Source organism: Nomia melanderi, chromosome 1, assembly GCF_051020985.1.
Source record: "Nomia melanderi isolate GNS246 chromosome 1, iyNomMela1, whole genome shotgun sequence".
Classification (NCBI taxonomy): Eukaryota; Metazoa; Arthropoda; class Insecta; order Hymenoptera; family Halictidae; genus Nomia; species Nomia melanderi.
In genome coordinates, this window is record NC_134999.1 from 35289113 (window position 1) to 35303588 (window position 14476).

A 14476-nucleotide genomic window follows, 5' to 3' on the forward strand; every position below is an offset into this window, starting at 1 on the left:
CTGCATACGCACGCGCGCTGATTATTCCCAAACGCGTGTGTACCGCCAGCCATAAAACAGGGTCAAGACACCCAGCGAGGATCAAATGTACTAAGCCACACCGACGTCTTCGGCGATTCTATCGAGAAATCAAACTAGCCAAGCTTCCCTCTACTCGTGACGCCTGTGGAGAATGACATTGTTCGCAGTCGTTGGTCAGTCGATGATCGGAGGACAGCGTTGTTCCAAGAAATCCAACTGGCAGGTCGCGTGTACCTCGCTTCGCCAGAAACCGTTTGACCCTCGTAGAAAATGCAGGGCACGGTACGTGCTCCCACGAGCAGTCGATAATTAGAGAACAGTTTGATCGTTCCGTCGTTTACTGTTTGCAATCCATCGATCAGACGAGCAAACAACGACTCTTAGCTTTAGGTGCTACTTCTGGTCGGTAGAAAGTGAAATGTACTCGAGCCAATGTGATCAAAGTATGTAGTAAAAGCGGAATCGAAGGATATCCGTCGTCCGCGACTACCCTCCGACGACTTCCCGGCGAAAACCGTGCGGAAGTTCGGTGTTCAAAGTACCGGGATCGGTTTTCAATGTTTCATGGAAAGCGGGTATGTAAACTGTGTGTAATCCCGCGCAACACTGAACGACGTGGAAGAAGGTAGTAAATATTCCATAAAAGATTATGGCGGACGTTAACTCCGCTTCGTATCGCTTTATGAACAAGAGGATACAAAATCCTCGATGAACCAGTTTAGAGATACTTGGCAGACCCGTAACGCTTTAAAACCTTTCCGCTTATTCCCGTGGGATTGCATTTTCATTTATACGAGGGTACCGGGCAATTTTACCCGGCGGAACCGTGCCTCGACCGTAACGAAAGCAAAAAGAACGTTCCCGTTCGTCCCAAAGAAGTTCGAAGATTATAGATGAAATGAACCAGAGGATAATATCGAACGTTGCGCGCACAACGTTCTGAACGTTATGAAAGTGGTGATATCCGAGGATATTTGATATCCGCGTCCACCGAGCAGATACGCAAAGGTTATGCCGTCGTATATTGGCCTGTATAAAGGAATTCATTGTTCCTTTGGAACCCGTTCCTACGCGAATTCGCTTCTTCGCGGAGCACCGAGGATTTCCCAACGATTTCCCGCTTCGTAAGAATTCGACTTCGTTTAAGCCGCTTTTGCCGGGGGAATCGTGTCCGTTCGAAATAGTTGTGTAAAGCTGTCGCGGCCGATAGAGCGCGGGAACAGGTTCGATCGTTCATCCCCGTTAATCGATCCGCCAGCGCGAAATATTTCGCCGGTTATAAATGCCGTAATAAGTCGGATAATACGATTGCGGATGGAAATCCCGCGGAATTAGCATCGGGGTGATTTCGTGCACGGTTTCATCGACTTTTTTGTCATGGCTGCATACAGCGCGTCCGTGTTGCGCCCACGCGCACCTACGTGCCTGCATGTACGCTGAATGGAAACGTTAACTCGGGTCAGTTTCGTAGTATTGTATAATATGGCCGCGCCGGAGGGGGTCGATGACTGTATTCGCGTGTCAGTTCCTCGTGAGCAGGACATGCAATCTGTAGGCGTTCCCGATATAGATCGTCGTAGAAAAATCTCCGTGGCCCGATCCGCTCCTAAGATACCGTATTTAAGAATAGGCAGCGACAGTCCGGGATACGGCGGCGCGACGCGTCGCGATAGTCGCGACAACAGTCCAAGGGATCCCGGCTAATGGAAAACAATGGCGAATCCGTACCCTCGGAATGGATGTTCACTGTTCAAGGGACTGCGTTTCGCGGAGATGCTTTATCTATCGGGAATCCGGCTTCCTCCGAGGCCTTGTTCCTTCCTGATAAAATGATACCCGCGGGAAGATTCATGGGTTTTATCAGCCACGGGAAAATTAGATCCGTACACGGCGGAGGAGGCGGAATTTCAGAGAGATCTCGCGACCCTTCGGCCGGAAACGGTGAATTGTTTCGCGCGATGTCTCGCTGGAGATAATCAGTAGCTTTTTACCGAGGTGAAAAGTGAGCTTCCTTAAGCGCGACGCATGCGAAAGGCAGATTCAACTCGCCGGCCTATTTTTCAAGCACGAATCAAGCGGCCGCGGCAATGTGCTCGGCAGAGCAGATCGCGCTTACACGTAATATCAGAAGCTTTTGTCGGTCGCCTCCCATTTTCCGGAAAAGATTCGAACTCATCGATCGCCCGTACGGGTGCTCGCTGGCTCAAAGTTCATTTCGATTTCTTCCCTCCCTCTTGTCTCTTTCATTATCCCGCCGCTCCCTCCGAAACGGCTCCAGCCTCGCAATCTATTTCTTTTCGAATCAGTTTTCCCGCTCGAACGTGTTCGACGTACGGCGTACCCTTTGATGCCGACGCGGATAAAAAGCAGCGTGGCCTATTGCATCGCTCGCGAGTTTACGCGCTCAGAATGGTTTCTAGATTGCACCGGGCAAAAAGCGGAGAGCCGGGAACGCGGAACACATGGCGGTGTAGCGCGGGATGACGGCGGGCCGCGGAAACGATAATCGATCTAGAAAAAAGTGTCTGTGCCGCACGAAAATTGTCAGTGTCAGTGGGTTATCCGGGCAGCACGGCGTACAGACGGCGCGTGGTCACGAAGCAGGGTCCATATAATCGATACTCCACTACTTCGAGTACCTGACTCCGTAGGGAGGGATGGCGAAAAGGAGACGGATTCAGATAAAAAAAAGAGGCAGAAAGATTCGAGGGTTACCCATCGTTTTTACCCTCCTGTTTCGTTCCCGGCGCGTCTCTTTATCCCCAAGGAATGCCGGAATAATAAGAAGTCGTTCGCACGAACGACAGGAACATTAACGAGTTCCGTACCTTCGTACCTTCGTGCTTTTTTCCCGTCGCCGTACTCGATTTTTCTCTTTCACCGGGAAAGAAAGAAACACCCCGCCTTCCCAACTTCCCGCTGGATACGTATTTTTACCCCCTATAAACGCGTACTCCCGCGATGCGTGAAACATGGTATCCCCGGCGAAAGAACCTGATGTGAAAGCGTAACGAAATTTCAGTCCGCGGTCGGTTTCCTTGGTCATTTTACTTTTTACTCTTTCTCCGCCATTATTCCTTTAAAGTAGCACGGCTGTGCGCGAGTTACTGTCCGTTTAATTAAAGCTTTGAAAGGGCGCTTAAATGTTTCGGCCAGCGTTATATATCCGTGTGTGCCTGTGTGTCGCGATAACGCTTAAGGGTAACGGAATTCGTTGAAGCCGGTACTTGGTCACAAATTACTTAACAACGTTCCCGCCCCGAAGCATCTGTCCGGTATTTTTAACTTACCGTGGCGTGAAATAGATGCATAGGCCCGATTTATGAAAACCTTATACATTATTCAGGTGCATGCAAACGCGCGTGTATTTAGATTCGATGGAGGGAAGATTCATTGGCCCGTACAACGTAAACGATTTGCAAATGTGCGTTTGTTCATGGTGTTTCGAGCCGTGATCATCGACTACGAACGGTGTACCGAAATTTCCATAAACGAATCGTTCGTAACGAAAATTGACACTGGTATGGATCAACGCCGCGCGGCGATTCATCATTTCGCGTTTTGAAACGCTTATTTTTAGCCGGCAACATTGAATACGCCAACGCGTCAGCCTTTTGGCTGCGCTTCTAGGTCGCCGGAGGAATTGCTTTCAGGTTAAAGCTCTTCACAGACTAAAGAACTTATTACATCTTTGTGCAAACAGCGTCATCTTCCCAGACAAGAATTCCCTCTCATCGAGCTACCCGCGGCGTTCAATGTCCCTAATAATTCTTTCGAATCGGCCCGTTCCCGCAACAGCGGCGTATAGCCTCGCTTCGCTCGATTCCACGAATCGATCACCGTTTACCGGCGACATGCATAACCCACGGATCAACTTGTAAATATCTATTACAAATATCATCGGTTAGAAAACGCGGCCACGTTCAGCGGCGGCCAGTGTCTCTGTCAACAGGAAATGAGCTGACCGAGATCGGTATTGTGGCAAATGTCCTGGTAACGTCGAACGAACGTCTGTTATTCCGCGTTAGATACCGGACCTGACTCGACCCAACCCGACCCGACGCGACCCGGTCCGGCCGTGTTCCCCAGTGGTGCCAGGTGCGATGGCCGAACGGTATAACGACGCGAATCGCTGCCGCATTGCCGATGTCGTGCCTGCCGTAACTACGGTACGCGGGGTACGTGTACCCTCGTGCACCCACGCCGCCGACCTCTGACTCTCTCAAGGGGTGGACGACTTATCGACCTGGTGCAAGTCAGGCCTACCACCTTTATCTCATCGGTACTCGAATCGCGAAATCTGGTACGCGACTACTCGATCCCGCCGTTTCTTTCCCTCGAGCGCATTAGCCGAAGATCGATTCCGAAATAGGCTAGGCGACCGACGAAGAATCTCGCGCGAGGTTGTCGCGTTCGAACCGTCTTCCACCGGGAACTCTGAAAATCATTTTCGTCGATGTCGGGGTTCACCGTATCCAGTCGGGTATCGAAAGATTCCCAATGTGCATTTTACTCTTTAGCCTGCGCCCCCAAGAGCGGGGAGTACCTTAGCAGTGTTCGACGAGTGCCCCTTGTCCTTCTAGGTCGTCTGGTAGAGTGTTTGCGAATCAGGCCACGACCCCGCTGCCATCGTCGCGCGAACCACGGCTCTGTGCTGGTGGCTGCGAGGCGAAATTAGAACGTTGCATTCGTGAGGGTCGTCGCTGTCTCGCCCTGTGCCGGGCCATCAATAGGAATAATACGAGGAACCATGCGATGCAACCTATGCAGCTCCGGCATAGGTAGACGCGGGTGTAACGACCTTACACCCTCGCAGGTAGCGGGATCGATGGGCTCCAACTCCGGGCAACCTCTCATCTACACCGCGCCGTGGGCTGACTGCCTCAACCGCGTTGCCTACCTGTCTACCTGCAGGCTGGCTTGTCCCACTTTTCTATCGTGTTCTACTACTACCGAGTAGTCGTGCATTGGTTTGCGCCTTACAATCGCTATTCTCAGGCACGACGACCGAACTTGTAGACTTAAATACGACAGTTTCGTTTTTACACGCGCGACGATGACCGTGCAGCTGGTTGTTTATAAATAACGCTGATGCGCGACGCGTGATTACGATAGAACCGGTCGTTAAAAAATCGACGATTGACTTTGATACTTTGATCCGTTATGGATGCAGAGCGAGGATTTGGTTAGTTAATGGGAATCGATTCGTTTGAGTATTGTGATTTTTTATTTTATTTTTCATTCGCCTGTCTAGCGTGAAATATTACGCTGGCACTGTTTCACGTCGTTTGCGTATCATCGCGATGAACGCTTCGTTAGAAAGATCAACGAGCATTTACTTTGAGACGAGGGCATTGGTGTTCGATGATCATAGAGTATACTAGGAGTCACATTATTTTGAGGATGCGTTTATTTAAATGCACTGCACATGTATAATTAAACGTCGGTCTAAAAAATGTCTATAAAAATTCATCCCTATGAATTTTCTCCTATAAAATGTGGCGCGCGATCGCGGGTTTTCCTTGCCCCCGATTCGCCACGCGCGCCGATAAAATTGCCCACGTTTTTTTTTATTTGCTTTGAAAACATATCCTTTTATTTTCTGGTAAGAAACGCTTAAAATTCGAAGTACGCAGTACGAGAAATTTTAAAAAGAGAAACCGACGAACGCAGTGTCCGCGTCGTATCGATAGATCACGCGCGATCTCCTTAAATACAGCAGATAAAATTTAACGAAACAAAATTCTTATCTCTGAACAATTAACACTAGACAGCTATTGCTAAGAACAGTATCCGGAACCACCTTATTTCGATTCTACCGCGCCTTTCGCGCTACCGATCCCGGAACTCACCGCGCGAATTTGATTGACCGATTTCCCCTTAGAACTGGATCCCCATTTAAAACAGTTATTATCGCTCTACCCTTTCTCGATACCAATACTGGCAGTTTTCTGTTGCGCCGATTGCTTATCTCGATTAAGTATAAGTTTCACAGTCTCGGAGGGCTTGGTGCTCTTTTGTACTTGTCTCGCGTATGTCCCGTTCTTCCGTTTCGCAGCCACCTCTCCCGTTCGTCCGACGCTTTCGCTCTAGCTCAATCGGGTTAAGTACTTACGCATCCTCATGCCGCGAATACTGGAATCCGACCTGGAAAATGAGGTAAACGAAAATCACGATTAACAATGCTGTTCTCGTACCCCGCCGTTGTAAGCGTAAAAGTACCTAAAGAACTGCTGTGAGACGACGTTATTGAATCGCACTGTTTTCTTCAAGCTGGAACAGTCAGATTCAGAGCTTATGTCGACTGAATCGTAACTACATTCGATAGGCGACGTGGACAGTCCATTCTCGTCGGTGCTAGATTCGTATAACGTACGTGAGAAATCGTGAGTTCGCCGAAACTTTAATATACCTTTCGCGCTAGGCGGACTATTACTTGTCATGTCCTCCCCGCTGCTCTCTGAAATAGATCTAGCTTTCCTGACGACGTGACGACGTTGCGCAGACTTTTTATTTTGTTTCCCGACCACGCTATGTTCATTGGAACCAAATTGATTCGAGCTAATTTTAATAACGACGCCATCTTCTTCTGCCTTCACCTCAACCGTTCGTTCTTTTTCCGATTCGACGTTCTCCACCATCTGCAACCGACGTAAAATCAATGTAAAACAATCGTTGATCGTTGCAAAAGCATGGGTAACGTACCGTCAATCCCTTCAGCTGGTTCTCGAAAGCTGTCGCGGTAGAAAAATCCTTCTGATCCATAGATCCCTCGTGTATACCGACGTAATAACTCGCCAAGTTCTCGGTGTTCCTCAACGTCACGGTCAATACGACGTTGTCATCCGACGTTTCGAAAACGGGGGATTCGGGATCCACGGAGTCCTCGCGAATTTTTAAACAAAACGAATAGTGATGCAGATGAAACCCTGTGTCTACAGACGATAACTTAACGTGCACACCTAAGTTACTCGGCAGAACCCTATGCCGAACCGAATTCGGATCCACTCGTTTTACATTTAAAATGATGATTAACCGACTATCGTATATGTTACAAGTAAACGCTGGCAACGAATATTTAACGCTAGGGTCTAGAAAGAAATCTGCGTTCTCCGTAGTAGTCCGTAGCGCCGAATCGAAACACTCTTCTAGGTGTACACTCGTTTTCTCTGTTTCCTCGGTTGAAAACACCACTTCGCATTCTTCGATCAACTTCTTCGCGGAGTCGCGCGAGCCACTTTGATCGGGAGAATCCTCGGCAGAATCTTTGTGCAACAATGGTATAGGACTGTCATGATCACTGTCAACAGCGCGGTGTTGACTGGCATCTAAAGCAGATACCACGAATGGAATGACTGGCAAAGTTACAACAAGCTTCTTGGTCTTTGGATCAAATTTGCTGTTGCCTCCGCCTGCGTTAACGCGATAGGGCAACGGAAGGTCCAATAAATACTTCGCGGGCTTCTCGCTCTTGAGACTCAGTGTACGTTCCTGCACGTCCAAAGAAGCATCGGCGGCAGTTCTCAATAGTGGCAGATATATAGTGACAATCAAACTTTTGGGCACGGCGGCGTTTATGTCCGCATCTTCGATCATTCCAAAATCGTCCAGTTCCACGTCGGAGTGATATTTAATAGAGAACTCGGGTATCCCGTATTTATTCGACTCCGAACTCGAATCCTGCTTATTCTGGCAGTACGCGGCGAGAGAAGAAGTGTGCTTTCGCTTCTTCCTGTACCGCCTGGACTGCTGCTTCCTCTTGTCATCGTAGTCGGCGATCTGCTTCGGCTGATTTTCTGGTTCCTTCCTCGGTACATCTTCTTCCTGCGATAAATACAGAGGAATGTTAAGAATAATTTAATCACTGGAAATCACTGCTCGACGTACCGTCAATCCCTTCAGTTGATTTTTGAATGCTGCAGCGGTAGGGAAATCTTTCTGCTCCATACATTTTTCATCTACACCGACGTGATACCACGCCAGGTTCTCAGTGTTTCTCAACGCTACCTTGAACACGACGTTGTTGTCTGCTGGCTCGAAACTCAGAGATTCAGGAACTACGGAATCCTTCCGTATCGTTAAACAAAGCGAATAGTGCTGCGAAAGACACGCTGCGTCTACAGACGTTAACTTAACGTGTATACCTAAGTTATTTTGCAAAACCCTATGGTGAATGGAACTCGGATCCAAGTTCGTCGCGTTTACAGTGATGGCTAGTCGACTATCGTATATATTACAGGTAAACGCTGGCAACAAATACTTAATGCTAGGGTCTAGAAAGGCATCTGCGATTTCTATACTAGTCCGTATCGCCGTGTCACCGAACTTTTCTAGGTGTTCACTTTTCTTCTCCGTCCCCGGCGTCGCGTATCCTACCTCGTACTCTTCGATTAGCTTCTTCATAGGATCACGCGAATGACTTTGATCGTGACAGGCCTCGGTAGTGTCTTTGCGCAGCAGTGGTATAGGGCTGCTGTGCTCGCTGTCAGTACCAAGGTCTTGTCTGGTATCTACAGTAGATACCATGTGTGGAATGACTGGCAAAGTTACAACAAGCTTCTTGCTCTTTAGATCAAATTTGGTATTGCTCCTGTCTGGATCAATGCGACAGGGCAACGAAAGGTCCAACGAATACTTCGCTGGCTTCTCGCTCTTGAGATTCAAGGAACGTTCCTGCAGGTCCAAAGTAGCATCGGTGGCAGTCCTCAGTAAGGGCAGTTCTACAGTGACGGTCAACTTTTTAGGCAGCGTACCATTCGACTTCGTTTCTTTGTTAGATCTAGATTCTTCCAGCTCCATGTCGGACTCGTGTTTAATGGAGAATTTCGGCGTCATGTACTTATTGTTCGGATCCTGTTTGTTCTGGCAGTACAGAGTCAGCGAAGAGGTACGCTTCCGTTTCTTCTTGTACCGCTTCGACGGTTGCTTCCTCTTGTCATCGTAGTCGACGACTTGCTTCCGCTGAATTTCTGGCTCCTTCTCCGGTTCGTTCTCTTCTGTTGCCTGCAACCGAAACGGATAAACGTAAAGCGATCTTTAATCGTTGGAAATGAATTTGCCAACGTACCGTCAATTCTTCCAGCTGATTCTTGAAAGCCGTCGCGGTAGGGAAATCTTTCTGCTCCATGAACTCTTCGTCCGTGCCGACGTAATATTGCGCCAAGTTCTCCGTGTTTGTTAACGTTACTTTGAAGACGACGTTGTCGTCCGTTGGTTCGGAAACGAGAGATTCGGGGTCTACCGCGTCCTCGCGTATTTTTAAACAAAGCGAATAGTGCTGTGGGAAAAATCCTGCACCTATAGAGGTTAATTTAACGTGTATACCTAAATTGCTTAACAGAATCCGATGGCAAATGGAATTCGGATCCACGTTTTTTACGTTTACAGTGATGGCTAGTTGATTATCGCATATATTACAGGTGAACGCTGGCAGTGTGTACTTAATACTAGGATCTAGAAACGTCTCTAAGTTCTCTATACTACTAGTCCGTAGTGCTGTGTCACTACAATCTTCTATGCGTTCACTTCTCTTCTCCGAAATAGTGCACACGTCCTCGTACACTTCGACCAATTTTTTCATCGAGTCATTCGACCGATCGAGATCCGGGCAATCCTCGGCGGAATCTTCGGGCGACAATGGCTCAGGACTGTCATGAACACAGTCGATAGCAAGGTCCTCCCTGGCATCTAAAGCAGATACCACCGGTGGAATGACTGGCAACGTTACAACAAGCTTCTTGTACTTCGGATCAAATTTAGCATTGCCACTGTCCGGGTCGACATGGTAGGGCAATGGGAGCTCCAATAAATACTTTGCTGGCTTCTCACTGTTCAGGCTCAGAGAACGTTCCTGTACGTCTAAAGTAGCGTCCGCGGCGGTTCTCAACAGCGGCAGATCTATAGAGATAATCAACCTTTTCGGTACAGTAGCATTCATCTTTGCATCTTTGCTGATCCTGAAGTCTTCCAGCTCTATGTCGGACTGATGTTTAATTGAGAATTTCGGAGTCACGTATTCGTTGTTTGGGTCTGAATTTGAGTCCTGTTTGTCCTTGTAGTACGTGGTAGGTGGAGAAGGACGACTTGGTTTCTTTTTAAACCTCTTGGACTGTTGCTCCCTTTTCTCGTCGTAGTCGGACATCAGTTTCTGGTAAATTTCCGGCTCCATGTCCAGTTGTTCTTTCACTGGTTCCTTGGATGGTTTTCTGATCACAGAAGGTTGACAGATTCCTTTGTAATTCATCTTCGGAAATTTGAGGTTCTTTCTATCGAGTTTCACCTGGAAAACGGAGAAACGAATGAGTTAAGACGATCGAATCGGTGAAAAATGCGAGCTGTCTTACCTGAAAGTTGCTTTCCACGCCGTCCATGGCTGTGTCATTGACAACATCCCGAAAGTGCGCGTTTTTCGAGGCCAGGTAGATCGTGTCCGGATGGAAGACTACGTCGACGACCATGCAACGTACATTTTTCTTGTCAAGGTCATCCCGAGGCGGTGTGAGCAGGTAGGGGATGTACCATTCCAAACCATGATGACCTTGCTCGTACAGAGGCTGACTGCTCGGTCGCGAGAGGATGTCACTCTTGCTGATGTTCAGGAAACATTTTCTATCTCCGTTCACGCTGGTTTTAATGACATAACCGGGCTCCGGATTAACGAACACAACGTCGACGCCCCGTTCTTTTTCTAACTGCGTGATCTCTTTTTCGTAGAGCTTCCTATTTTCCGGATCGGTCACTTCTTTCGCGTACTCGATCAACAATTTACGGAATTCCTCCTTTTTCAGGCACTCCTTCAATGTCTTGATCTCTTCCTTGGTCACCTCTAAATCTTCCCAATCTTTTCTACGTGTTTCATACGCGTCCATCTTACGAAATGATGTCGCGTGTTTGCAAATAAACTCGTAGGTAGAAAGATCGCGAAGCTCCTATACTAACAGGGATGGCTGCGCCAACTACGCCGGCCGGTCGAACGACGGTCAAACGCGGAACTTACAAACGCCTAATGGCGTGGACGCCATTTCTCTCTTATCAGGTGATCCCGTTTACCAACGATCCCAGAGGTCCCCCGAACCCGAAATTCCCTCTAAGATCTCCCGTTCCCTCCTTGTCGATAAGAGAAGAACTCGAGCGTCGATCATGCGCCTAAACGTTAACCTTAAAAACATGTTCAACGTCCTCGTGGACATAGCTGAAATGCCATTCAACCGATGTATCTATATTGAATCTAAATTATCGGAACAGCGAAGGTCAATGGGAACATCGGTCTGCGAAGTGGAATCATCGTTCGCGTCTCGAATCTCGAATCTCGCTTCCTTTCACCGTACTTGACTCGATATTCCACGGAGAATGTTTTGCGTAAGTGTACGTCGTTTGTCGATGGTTTAATAATACAATCGATAAACGTATAAGGGTAATTATCTAATGCAAGCCGGTGATTCAGCCGAATTGTTGCCGAGGCTCGCGTATTCCCTGGTGAAACCTGCCTGCGCCTTACATGTACGACAGGAATAATTTATCGACATTTCGAACGAACGAACGAACGGAACTCTCGGCGTAATTAGTCGAAAACCGTTTCTGAGTCACAATTGGGCAAATGTGGAGTGGAAAAGCCGAGTTTCCCTTTTCGCGAGATCTACGGTTGGTGGGAGACGAGGTGAAGATGTGGGGATCAAGCGGTACGAAGTCTCTGACCCACTGACATTCTCCTCAGTTTCTTAGTAGACACAAACGCCGATAATTCGTGACTGGGAAGTTCGATGTTGCCGATCAGGATCACTGGTCGAATATTTCTGAAAAGGAAAGGATAGCCGCCGCGTAGACAGGATCTACCGAGTCCCGCGCTGACATGCGTATAAACCGAGGATTTCTGACCAGTGTCGCTGTCTGCTCAACGGTTATGTTCGTTGTCCTCAAGTTGCGATTTACCGTAGAATTCGATCCGAGGGACGACACAGAGAAACGCTCGACCAGAGAGCAAGAAATCAATAAAGGCCAGGTGAATTGCATCCATTTAATTTAGCTGCGAGCCGAATTCGACGTTACGTTTATAAGTGACCGAAAGGAGTTCGAGTAGATCGATTAGAACGTTCGAATTTTTTATCAAATAATATTCCCGGCGATCTCGCGTTCTCCAGCGCGGTGCACTCCCAGCAGAATTTTTTCGAACAAAGAGCACCGATCGAGTTCGGAGCGTGTCTCTCGGTGCAGTGAAAGTTTCACAGTGTAGGAGGATGTAATTGCTGGAAAGTGATCTTTTCCTTCTGCGACTGGAAAATTAAGTAGTTCGCGGGAGTCGCCTGTCATAATCGAATTGGAAAGCTTTCGGTTCGCACGCGGCATTGATCGTACCTACGTTTAACCGTGGCTACAGTAACGTAACGATTATCTTTAGCATGATTTATTACGCAGACGTATCGATATGTTACGCCTTCTCTCGCGGAACTGGGTCCTCGTCGAAGTTTCCCTAAGATGAACAGACACGTTCTGATGTTGACACGCGTACCCGACGCCGGAGCTGAACTGTTAGTGCTGATTTTCCAGCGGCTACAAGGATATAACGCTTTCAAGCATATAAGGTTGCCACCTGGCGATCATGGGCTTCTGTCGTCTTTGCAAGAGGTAATCCACCCGGTAACATCGCGAGAACGTTGTTCCGCGTTTCTTTGCCATTGTCGTCCCATCGTCGCCCCATCGTCGCACGATAGTATCTAGAACGCTGCGTGTGAATCGTCTGCGAGTCGAATGATTGCGAAATCATCGAGGAATCACACGGACGTTGTTCCTGACAAGCGGTAGCCTTTGATAATCGCGAAATAACAAAGTTACCTTCGCGCTTTGGCATCGATTGAGCGGCGAACGGTAACGCTGGAAACATGAATCAGCAGTTGATTCATTGATCGCATAAATCTGCGGGAAGTTTAATCACACGACATGGTCGTTGCACTTTACGTTCACGTCAAACTCGGTTTTCGGTGTTGCAATCGAAGTTGCACCGATCCCCCCTCAGCGTGCGAGCGGCAGGCAACGAGAATTCATATATGGAACATATCTGGCTGATCCGTTGAAAAGTGAGCGAAATACGCGGCTAAAGTCAATATCAAAAGGTTTAATGTATTTGGAGTACGGCAATCCATCATCCGGACACTTTATGCCGTGTGTATAGATCGCTTCTGTTGAATTGCAGCTTCATATATTGCGGCGAGCACCGGTTACCGAGCGTTTCAGTGAAATCAATCAAATTAATATCAATTCCAATCGCATAACTCTACCGATTCGGGCTCTGTCAGAATTTTTCGGGCATTCCGTTGTTTCGCAGGAGCTGCTAGTGGAAGAGATTACGAATATAATCAGACAGGAGGCGGTCCCTTTGAGTTTCGACGGGGACGTTAGGTTTTTAAATTTCTCGAAATATGGCCGACAGCCTCCGTCGTTCATTTCTCTAGTGAGAAATCCTCTGAACGTACGGAACTTGCAGAGGTAAAGGACGTCTGGCGCTATCGCGATGCTTCATTGTCGAGAAATTAATTGCGTGCCTTTTCAGTTACAGATACCGCGAAAGGAGAAAAATGGGACTCGAAAGTAGAGCCATACCGTCGTTCTGCGGGCAAGATCCACGATGCGCGTGAGTATCGTACTTACACACGTACAGTTTACCATTTGTGTATCAGTAGAGAAATGACGGGGAATCAGGTACGTATCGACGCTACCTCGTTCTTTTATCTCTCTGTATCGAGGAACGTGTAATTTATAGAGAGATAAACAACAAATGGGCATTGCGACGAGCTAAAGCGAATATAATCGAATGGTACCCAGTCGTCGGTATATTAGATTGCATGGAGCAATCGATAAGCGTATTGGAACAGAAGTTTCCATACTTTTTCCGCGGCGTTAGGCAAATTTATAAAAAGATTCGTAAGTAAATAGAAAATAGATACAATGTTCGGTGTGTTACGTCTGGTTAGCGTACCGAGGACATTGTTTCACCGCTAATTATTGTGGTCTCCACTGTTCAGGGTCCAAAAAGAAGCACATCTCCGATATGTCGCTTTCACTGGTACCACGGGAAAGGGATAACTTTTTGAAACACTTCGGAGACGAGATAGAATTGTATCGGTGGTTGAAATTTCGCCTATTCAACGAAACGTTAAAGAACGTTGTAGAAACTTGACCCGTACAAAGCGGAAGGTTACCATGTCCGTCTGTCGCCTAGTTACAAATCGTACCAAAGATAATTTTCTATTGAATATTTTCCGGTAATTTATTTACCGATGGGAGAACGATTGCTTCTTTGTATAATATAGAACATCTTTACGAAGGATTCTACTACGCTCTAGTGTGCGATTAACGGTACACGTGGTGCCATCTTTGAGCGAACGATGGCGAATGGGTAAGCGATCGTTAAAATGAAAATCAATGTTCTTATGTATACGAATAAACATGGAAAGAGAAAACA

At 47.7% G+C, this 14476-nt stretch overlaps 2 protein-coding genes across 6 annotated transcripts; one reads left to right on the plus strand and one right to left on the minus strand.

Annotated features, from left to right (window-relative positions):
* Window positions 1-5225: 5225 nt before the first annotated feature.
* Window positions 5226-10889, minus strand: Nop17l (PIH1 domain-containing protein Nop17-like). Of its 3 annotated transcripts, XR_004234991.2 has the most exons (7): window positions 10365-10889; window positions 9089-10300; window positions 7909-9024; window positions 6727-7845; window positions 6458-6662; window positions 6244-6378; window positions 5226-6168 (listed from the first exon to the last, which is right to left on the minus strand). XR_004234991.2 is itself a non-coding variant. In XM_076372523.1 (6 exons), exons 1-6 carry the CDS (start codon window positions 10887-10889, stop codon window positions 6143-6145), a joined length of 4227 nt encoding a protein of 1408 aa, XP_076228638.1. In that variant the 3' UTR covers window positions 5226-6142. The 3 variants fall into 3 exon arrangements, 2 of the variants coding, with proteins under 2 accessions (XP_076228638.1, XP_031832376.2); XM_076372523.1 differs by lacking the exon at window positions 6244-6378 and having other exon boundaries at window positions 6434-6662; XM_031976516.2 differs by having other exon boundaries at window positions 6244-6662.
* Window positions 10890-11001: 112 nt separating this feature from the next.
* Window positions 11002-14472, plus strand: LOC116426891 (uronyl 2-sulfotransferase). Of its 3 annotated transcripts, XM_031976522.2 has the most exons (7): window positions 11004-11379; window positions 11465-12019; window positions 12433-12642; window positions 13340-13500; window positions 13565-13645; window positions 13775-13935; window positions 14037-14472. In XM_031976522.2, exons 2-7 carry the CDS (start codon window positions 11870-11872, stop codon window positions 14189-14191), a joined length of 918 nt encoding a protein of 305 aa, XP_031832382.2. In that variant the 5' UTR covers window positions 11004-11379; window positions 11465-11869; the 3' UTR covers window positions 14192-14472. The 3 variants fall into 3 exon arrangements, with proteins under 3 accessions (XP_031832383.2, XP_031832382.2, XP_031832384.1); XM_031976523.2 differs by having other exon boundaries at window positions 11002-12019; window positions 13571-13645; XM_031976524.2 differs by lacking the exon at window positions 11465-12019 and having other exon boundaries at window positions 11113-11379.
* The last annotated feature ends 4 nt before the right edge of the window (window positions 14473-14476 follow it).